The 10465-nt window shown below is 35.1% G+C and overlaps 1 protein-coding gene across 1 annotated transcript; it reads left to right on the forward strand.

Moving 5' to 3' along the window:
- Window positions 1-4628: 4628 nt before the first annotated feature.
- Window positions 4629-10264, forward strand: LOC111049262 (zinc finger protein Xfin-like). The gene is made up of 3 exons (XM_039423236.1): window positions 4629-5646; window positions 5781-5998; window positions 7976-10264. The coding sequence occupies exons 1-3, from the start codon at window positions 5288-5290 to the stop codon at window positions 8206-8208; spliced, it is 810 nt and encodes a 269-aa protein (XP_039279170.1). The 5' UTR covers window positions 4629-5287; the 3' UTR covers window positions 8209-10264.
- Window positions 10265-10465: the final 201 nt, after the last annotated feature.

Genomic DNA, 10465 nt, shown 5'->3' on the forward strand with positions numbered 1-10465 from the left:
ACATTATTATTGGAAGTTCTATATTGTTATATAATGAAAATTGTGAACTCATAATTTTTTTTTCATAAAATTGTCACTCAAATTATTTCTTCTTTCCTTACACATTTCAAGACTTGTACTCAAGTGTTTCCTCTTCCTGTCCTTTGAAGGAAAATTTTATAATTAAATGCATTTTGAAATGAAAAAGTGATAAATGCTCTGGCACCTCTCCAATAATTGGTGCAATTATTGGTTTGATTTTTCCGCTAATTACTCTTCACCATGAAAAATTCTTTGGAAAACTAAAGGTTTAATTATGCTGTGTAAAATGAAATATGTAGTATGATAATATTATGGAACAAGTAGTAATGGCATTTATTGAAACATGAAATATTGCACATTTTGAGCTCAATAAGTTGGGAGAAATATATATTATATCAGTTTGAAAACGTAGGATTTCCTCTCAGAAATTCCTAATTTGATTGAAAATTACCAATTCAGTATAAGTCAACAGTTTTTAACATGAATTCATACAGTTTGTAAGAGATGGTGGAGAAACGTTTCATACATCATTTTTTTGAGAGCATAGAAATAAAACGAAAGAGCTGTATAAATGATGTACGACTGTATACAATAAATATTGCATAGCTGAATAATCAATATATGTTAGTTCTTGAAAGTAAAAACTGCATTCTAAAAAATCTGGTGTGGTACACTCACACAACTTTCCTTGCTCATTGAACTATTTAAAATTTTACATCTATTTTCGCTTAAAAACCTTTCCCTTATTTGATCAAATATTTCTCTTGTAAAAAAAACATCCACGGAACAAAGTGCCCTTTTTATAACCCTACCTTAAAATTTCCAATATAGTTCGCTAAATAAACCTAAGCCTCAATATCAAACGAGAATAATTTAGGAGAAAAACATAATGACGATTGACGGCAACATATTTGCAACTACGATCAGACTTCTGTATATGTGTATATACAATTGTTTTCAGAGTACTTTTTCCTTTATGTAAATATTGTGAAATTCGATGTTTTTTTTTTGAAATTCGTCAAAACAGCTGTTCTACAGATGAAATATCTTGACTACGACTGTGTTCTTTTTATAAACTGCTCTACCTACCCACGGTATATGGAAGAAGAAAAAGTAAAAACCGTGTTCCTACCTACCTCATGCACGAGAAGGAGGTTACAAAGTCCATTTCTCAAGGATTGGGTGGACCCCCCATTAGTACCCCAGGAAAAAGACTCATGTCAGTTGATAGAGCTAAAATAACTATACAGGGTATGGATTTGAAAAAAATCGTTAGAGCCGTTTTTGAGAGAATCGTGAAAAACATGGTTTTTTGGTAACTGTCATTTATCTCAGAAATATTACGGAGCTCCTGCAATTTTCACAGAAATGAGACTCATGTCAGTTGATAGGGTTTATAGATAGCTATCCATGGTATAAATTTGAAGGAAATCGTTAGAGCCGTTTTCGAGAAAACCGTGAAAAACATGGCTTTTTAGTCATTATCCGCCATTTTTCTCAAGAATATTACGGAGCTCCTGAAATTTTCCCAGAAATGAGACTCATTTCAGTTGATAGGGCTTATAAATAGCTATCCATGGTATAAATTTGAAGAAAATCGTTAGAGTCATTTTCGAGAAAAACGTGAAAAACATGGTTTTTTAGTAATTATCCGCCATTTTTTCCGCCATCTTGGATTGAATTTTATTGAATTTCTTATTGTCGGGTCCTCATGGTATAAGGACCTTAAGTTTAAAATGTCAAGTCAATCGGTTGATTAGGAATGGAGTTATCGTGTTCACAGACATACACACATACACACACACACACACACATACACACACACACACATACACACAAACACACAGACCATTACCCAAAAATCATGTTTTTGGACTCAGGGGACCTTGAAACGTATAGAAAACTTGAAATTGGGGTACCTTAATTTTTTTTGGAAAGCAATACTTTCCTTACCTATGGTAGTAGGGCAAGGAAAGTAAAAATACATCAAGTATGGCATATCTTGTCTTCTTTTCTTTAGGGCTACTTTTGAATATAATTTTCAAAAGGGTACTCAGATTTACATTTTAATTTATAAATTTATCACTCAAACTCAGTCTCATTCCCAGTAAGGGGTTACGATCTCTACTGAGATAGCAATTTGATTAGCATGCCGCATATCTTTAAGAACCGCTAGGGATCCTCTAGAATGTCTTATAAAAATTCAAAAATGTAATCAGGTCTATAAATTGGACTATGGTAACACACACATTCGAACCAAGTCTTCAATTGCACGATGCTGGCTGACATCCACATTCAATTTTATTGAGATCCAGGAAAAAATCGAACAATGAAAACTCACATAATTTAGACCAAATTCTTTCCATTCTACTCACGAATTTTATTCCATTCAAAGAAGTGGGGATGAGACGTTTTGCCATAGTTCCTCCTTCACCTCCGTCAAATTCATTCATTCTTTTATAATGTTGAACATACACTCCATTCAAACGTTTCTATTCATTCATTCAATCAAGTTCATTCAAACATTACATACATTCATTCAAACAAGTTCTATTCGGGGATCCGTCAAAACTCCACCGCTAAACACAAGCTTGAGCACAATGAAATATTTTGTGCAAATATAAGGTCTGCTAGAAGTTTGTGAGATAGTTCAATATCGGACTAAATGCTGGATTGCGTTATTCAATGAAGAGTCTTCAAGAGTCTTCAAGAATCAGATGATGAGAACTGTGCGGAGGGTCTTCGTAGACATGCTCAGAGTCAGAAAAGCAGTTAGTCTTGCTGTCAGAGCAGGACAAATAGTGATTGATCATCGCAGTTCGGACGACACGAGTTGAGACACTGTGGCATCTCTGCAATAGATAACCCACTATAAGCTATAGTGAGATTCACATTGGACTAGTGTCACCATTGAATGATTGGGAAGCATTGAATCAACTCCCAGTTAATACTGTCAGTATAAAAGTGAACCTGACTTCAGACGTCTCCCTTCTCTCGTTTCAGCTCGGAGAAATTCGCATTATACTCCTGTCAGCATTGGTTGATCGGGGAGCATTGAGTTTACTTCCAGTTAATGCTGACAGTTGATAGTGAATCTCATTTTGGCTGTCCCCTTTTTCCCTTTCAGCTCCGTCATCTCTCCTTCAGAAGCAGCAAGCGATCAACCGAGGATCAATCAGTGTCTCCCTATTCCTAATTCAGGATTGGGATATTTGTTTATTCCTTTAGAAAAGCTTGTCTTTGAAGAATGCATTGATCTCTAGATATGAGGATTGGCAGAGTCTCGCTGTTATAATCTGGATTCAAGGTAGTCCAAGACGTGTCAAGTATTTCAAAACTAAGAGAGACTTTTGTACAATTTTAAATCAGATTCTGAAAGGATTCTACTCGGGAGGTAGTGGATTACACGCTTGCAATACACATAGAGAGAGCCATTCAAAAAAATATTGCTTGCTTCTGGTTCAGTCAATAAAAGTTTGATAGACAGTAGCCAAATAGTCTGGTTGAAAATTTTCAATACTTAATTTTCGTCACTATAAATCGCTATGCAATGATAATGAATGAATAATATAGTCAGATAGTTGGTAGTTTAAACAATATTCTACTTAACATGTCTATTAGTCTAGTACAAAAAGTAGACCTGTTTCTAAATTCTCTTAGGTCATCACCGTATCGAGAATATACTATTTGATGATAGTTTTGTTTTCATGTATAATTCATTTTTCGGATCCATACTAGGAATAGACGTCACTCCTGACATACTTGGTGATAGCGAAGAGAATTATCTACACCATTGTCTAACTAAAACTCATCGTTATAAATAGACTTTTGAAAGTATAGGATGATATACTTCAAATTTTGGTAAGTTATGGTAGTTTAATCCAGCGTTTACATCAATTGGAAAACAATTTTGGTAGTCTATTGGATAATTTACACGTAAAATACACTGATAAAAATGATCGAACTGAATCATTTGATTGATCTGTGTGCTTAGTGTTGTTTGTTCCTAGATTTGAGAATTTTACTTCTATTGAAAGTTTTCCAATAGACTACATGGAGTATCTCTCTCATTTGCAAGGGAGGAGGCTATTATAATAATATTAGATACTTGATACTACACGATATTTGGAAGATTTTAATATTCTACTCATGAATGCAGCACAGTAGCAGATGCTCAGCTGAAGAGTTTTATCCGTGAAGATTGAAACTGAAACTAATGTAAGGTCAATGTATATTTAATAGACATTCGCATACGTCAAAGAATCGGGCCTCTGCCCTGTTATGCACATAGTAAACGTCTAGACAACAGTTTGAGCCGTATAATGATCTCATTTCAATACACGCGTTACTCTGGGCGTAACGTTTGCCTAATTTCTATTTTTAAATGACGCATTGACAAGCGGTGCAAAATATGCAAATGCTTTTGATGGATGATTCAGCGTTCGGTTATCGGGGTGAATGACGAAGATAAGGGGAATGGAAGCAGGGGATCAAAATGGCCCCAGTCAAATTACCCCTCTGGCTGGTGGTGGTATCGCGAACGATTCATCTTGTATCGGACAAGAGGAGGGAGGGTCGAAGCCCTTAATGCTATTATGTTGAGCCTCCTCCGATTCAGGGGCTGTTCTGGGCTAGAAGTCATTCAGTCTGAAGAGGCCGGCCAGTCCACAGGTGAACCTCAACACATCATAAACTCTCTCAAGTGCCTAACACTCCACGACTTGACGCGCTACCACGCACATCTCCTACAAACAGTTTTTATTGAGTTAGTTATAAAACATCGTACACAATTTGATCACTTTAAATGTTAATAGTTTATCAAAATTCATAAACAGACATTATTTTTAAGAAAGTGACAGTTTTCATTAGAACTCCAAAACTTCAACCAGTGTGATAATTATCTTTAAGAAAGTTCTGAAGGATCTTATTGAAAGATCCAAAATAGTCATATTCTAAAGATTCTATAAACTTTTTTAAAAATATAGTTGTCCTCCACGTTTAACTGGCTCACAGAGACTGATTTTTCAATAAAATAAACTATTAATTCACGAAGCTTCTGAAACATAATTTACTTGAACTGAACATTCTTATTGGCTTCAATTTCCTAGGAATCTAGGATCATTCGACCACATACGCGATGACTTCAGTTTTCATTGACTCTTTGTGACCTCCAATAAGTACGTGTTGTGAACCAAAATTATACCGAATATTTGTGAAATCAAAGTTGTACAAAGTTGTGAAATCTAGACTTATATTCAACAGCAAAATGGTGATGGCAACCAAGGAATCATCAATCTTTCGCCCGTGGGCTACAAGTGTTAGGGAATTGAAAAAGGAGTCTTTGAAGGAAGAATCAAGGAGTCCAGTCGAGGCCGAGGATGTCAGCAGTCAGCAGTCGTCGCTAGCAGCCGATCAGCTGTGGTATCAGCATGCTGATAGCGACAACAGCAGCAGATTGCAGGGACATATTGATAGCGAAAACATCAGCAGGTTGCAGGGACATGTTGATAGCCGATTGCAGGCACATGTTGATACCGACGACAATATCAGCAGGTTGCACAGTCATGTTGATAGTGACGACATCAGAAGATTGCAGGGACATGTTGATAGCGAAAACATCAGCAGGTTGCATGGACATGTAGATAGCCGATTGCAGGCACATGTTGATACCGACGACAATATCAGCAGGTTGCACAGTCATGTTGATAGTGACGACATCAGAAAATTGCAGGGACATGTTGATAGCCAAGCATCAGCAGGTTGCAGGGACATGTTGACAGTGACATCAGCATGTTGCAGGGACATGCTGCGTTTCTACCGCCCGTTTTCGACCCCTACTGGAGTGCTCTGGCTGCTGAGATCTACCCACCGCAGGCCGCTAAAGGCAAGCAGCGTCCCAAGAAGTTCCGCTGCCCGCATTGCCAGGTCGGCTTCAGCAACAACGGACAGCTCAAGGGACACGTTCGAATTCATACTGGTGAGTTACTCACTATCTATACATTTCAGCTATTTTTCAATCATAGATGTCACTAGATTTCACCGCTTGGTGCTGTGTAATGAACGATCCTTAGTTAAATTACTACTTTATATCAACAAATACAACCATACAAGAAAATACCAATCTCAATTGTTGGAATTTTTGTACAATAACTTTCGTAGAAAGTTAATCATAAAGTTATAACGTTGGTGTATAATCATTATAGATTATCAAAACAATGATACATAATAATTGTAGCCGGGTGCACCCAAAAAATCCAATTAAAATCATTGTTGATATATTCTCATATCATCAGGGGAAGCTCCTACAACGTTTTTCAGTATTTTGAGAACTTTTCTGTAGCGTGATTGGTTAGGCCTGATTGATTGAAAAAATATGTTTTCTACATCTCAAGTATGAGAAAGCCTACCTCCACTAGCCTAATTCTGATGAGAAATAAGGCCCTATTATTCAAGTTGGATTTCACAAGTAAGAGAATGGATTGGGATGGACAAGAATGCCTTGTTTCATAGAATAGAAGTTTGGTTAGAACCTTGCAGATATTGAAGATTCTTGGAGTGTCACATCCAATTCAACCTAATATTCATGTAATACATATTTAGGCCTACTTTGTTTATAATAATATTCTCACAATACTGGCAATCATAATAACTTGAGTATTTTTCAAGTCGATTGAGATTTCAATATCTCAATTCCTGTCTTGCAATTTGTACGTGATTGAAAATACAGATTTTTTGAGGTGTTCATATATTTTTTTAATTGACAAGATTGTCCAAGTTTCTCTATCAGTAAGTCAGTAGGACATTGGACATTGTTATCGTAAATATCTATTCACCTCCACTGCCTATTTATTTGATCTTTTTAAATAGCCGTGTGCATAGGCCTACCACAGCGATTCGCAAGAAGGTGACGGCAACGATTTCAACCATTTAAACACGAGTTTAAATTTTTCCAATTCCCGTCATCTTCATGCGAATCTCCGTGTTGTATACAAGACTTTGAGCAAAAAATAAATAATAGAAAAAAATCAGGATTGGAAGGAGACAGTTCAGCCTAATCAGATCACTGCTTCACGTATGTTACAGATGAGAAAAATGAAATGAGTTTAATAAAATTAGTAGAATTGATGGTGATGTTTATGCGTTGTTTATAAATGAGTTTAGCCGTGGATATCTCTTTTACATAATTATTATATCTTCTACATAAAAAATATTATATGATTACTAGTATTTGAAAAAATACTCTGCTTTTTAAACTGGATCAATTATTTATCAATGTAGTGTAATCATTTTTTATCAATGTAGTGTAATTATTAATCTATGTAATGAGAGCGTGTGCGGTTCATCGGCATATCAGCCTTCTATTTTCCGTATGAGGTTTCCAGATCCTTATCAAAACACATTTGTAGCGAAACATATCTTCCACATTGAATAGAATAGAATATTTTATTTCTACATTAAATAGATGCAACAGCCTCATCTCAACTGAAACACGAAAATATTTTATATCCTATCAAATGAAATGAACTTGCTGCCTCATTTACAATATGAAACCCATTATGAAGCATTACTTTGAATATTCATCCACGTAACTATAGGAGAAAGCATAACATTCTCACCTCCACTACTATACAAAACATATTCGCCATACCAGAAAATCACTTGTCCACTTATTTATCTTGTAGGATCTATCATAGAGAAATTTTGTCAATCCCGAAAATGCACTTGTTCCCTTATTTACATTGTGGACACCATTATAGAGCATTACTTTGACTTTGTTGGAATCTTTTCAAGCAACTGACAGGTCCCCAGTTCCTTTTGATCTCGTTCTGCAAAGTGCCGAGAATAGTGCATCCCTAGTTCTATTCGATTTCGAACGACAAAGAGAAACCAGACAGTTCTTTTCAATTTTGAACTACACCCAGACTGATATGTGGCTTTGTTTGTGATGCTACAGGTGAACGGCCATTCAAATGCGAGGCTGAGGGATGCGGAAAGAAGTTCACACGCAACGAGGAGCTGACGAGACACAAGCGGATTCACACCGGACAAAGGCCCTTCTCGTGTCAGACGTGCGGAAAGAGGTTCGGCAGAAAGGATCACCTCAAAAAACACATCAGAACTCACATGCCTCAGCCCATACCGCTGCCCATAGCGCTCTATCCCTATCTCTACCCCTACTGTCAATGATAGCAGCTAATCACTGTTCAGATTTGCGTTCTAGTCCGTGCTAAGGAGATGATGGGATTCATGAAATTCAAGGTAAATATGGTTCTACTAACTCAGAATTTTGGGCTGGAAATCATTGTAACATCCTCTATTGATATTAAGTAAATGTGATTTGTCTTCTTCTTCTGACTTCCACGGTATAGGCATGGTCTTTTAAAGATCCGGTCTTTAAAATAGCCTTGGAAATTAAATGATTTGTCACTAGAATATGAAAATTTGAATACCAATTTTAATTCTGCTTTATTTTTGTACTCATTTTTCGGAGATTAGAGTGTACATTCATTCAGGTTAGAGTTTTCACGAAACGGCTGAATTGAATTAGTATTATGTACGAGTAATTAAATTAATTGAAAAGAAATCTAGATCGTGTTTCCAGCTGAATAGGTCAAAAGCATAATTTTCCTGGTCAGAAATTCGAATAAAATCAATTCAAATTCTTCATTTACACGTTGTTGTACAAAACGTTATTTGTATCAAATAGTGTAGCCTAGCGTCAAAGTATAGAATCAAAACATAAAACACGTATGCTATACAGTAGGCCATTACATCATTCATGTATAATGAGTATAATTTGAATTCTTTTATTATTGTAAGATGGTATATTATTGTTCAGATTGTTCAGATCGTCTAGAGCCAGAATTATTGAAAAATAAGAAAGCTTAAAAATTTATATCAACAATAGTATAGCTTGTGCAAAATAAATGTGTAACTCTTCAATTATTTGGAATTCGCCTCATTTTTTTCAAGAGATACTGAATGTTCATTTCTATTTGTCTATGATAAAAAGTCTCGTAAATTCGCAGGAACCATAATTATTATTTTGTGTAGCAGATAGCTTCGTTTGCCACCCAGCCAATAATTGTGTACCTACAATTGAATGTTTACGATATTCTCTATTATCATATTATGTGAAATACATTCAATGGTATTCAAGCTTCCCAAGATTCATGGATATTCTATATTGTAGGATAGTTCTATTTGTCATTGTAGGCTATAGATTTCAAAACATGTGTGCTTTTTCCTTTATAATTACGTTTATGGATAATTTCTTTGTAATATTAGTATGATGCTTGAAAATGTAGTATGACCACAGTATTTTACCCAATAAAAAAGCAGTTGAGACTTTTGTAAATTAGTAAATATGTTAGCTTTATCTTAGAATTACCTCTTGTGATATTATTGTAAACACATTGTAAATAAGTGATTTTGAGTAGCCATGTACTGTGTATAATAGTTATCATCAATGGCTATGATAAAGAATTTCATGTCACAATCTATTGGCATATATCATACCCACCTCTAATACAGGTAGGCCTATTAGAGGTGGCTATGCAGATATGAATTATAAAGATTGTGGAGTAGTCTAAAGTTAGCCTCCATAGTGACAACCTTCCGCAAGAATGGAAAAAACGAGTTATGTATTTGGCCCATTTATTCGAGAACTATGATTATTCAAGATTTATAATTTCAAGAACTGTATCAGTACAGCTTAATACAAATTATTCTAATGTTAGCGTAAATTGATTTCAATTTTGTAAGCATGTAACACACCATCTATCAGCCTATCATGTTAGCATCTACTCTACACAATAAAAAAATGATCAATTAGGCTGCTTTTAGGACACCGTTTGTGAATAGTCTCATCTAAGTAAAAAATATTCATTTACAGAATGTCTTAACTAGTCAAAGAAATGATGATAAATTACATCGAAAACCAAAACCCTCTCAGACTTTTCCTACAGCTCCTTGGAACTATTCTGTTCCTCTAAAATTCAAATTTCTTCTGATGTTCAATGATGCAAACTGTATGTGCCAGTAAATTTCTGTGATTGTTAATAGATTTTCTGAACTATTTTTGTACTATTTTCCGTTGAAACTATTAGAATTATTTTGTAAAATGTATTGTATGAATTTTAATGACTGAAATGCTCAAAAAGACTATTGATTACTATAAGTTGAGTTCCTGTAAATATTACCTATTTTTGTGTGTATAGCATATTTTAATAAAGATGTTTGGAATATATAGGAATTTTATTGGTTATATTCCTTGATTTTTTACACTCATGTAGATCAATGATAACTACTGTACTTCTATCATCTATAGAACATACAGATGTATAGTATTGAACCACTATAGTGAATACTATACTAGTTGAATTCTAAAAGCTACAACAGCCCAGTTATACATTATGTAGTAGCATGCCTATACTGCAATCCT

This window comes from Nilaparvata lugens, chromosome 3 (assembly GCF_014356525.2).
Source record: "Nilaparvata lugens isolate BPH chromosome 3, ASM1435652v1, whole genome shotgun sequence".
Lineage (NCBI taxonomy): Eukaryota > Metazoa > Arthropoda > Insecta > Hemiptera > Delphacidae > Nilaparvata > Nilaparvata lugens.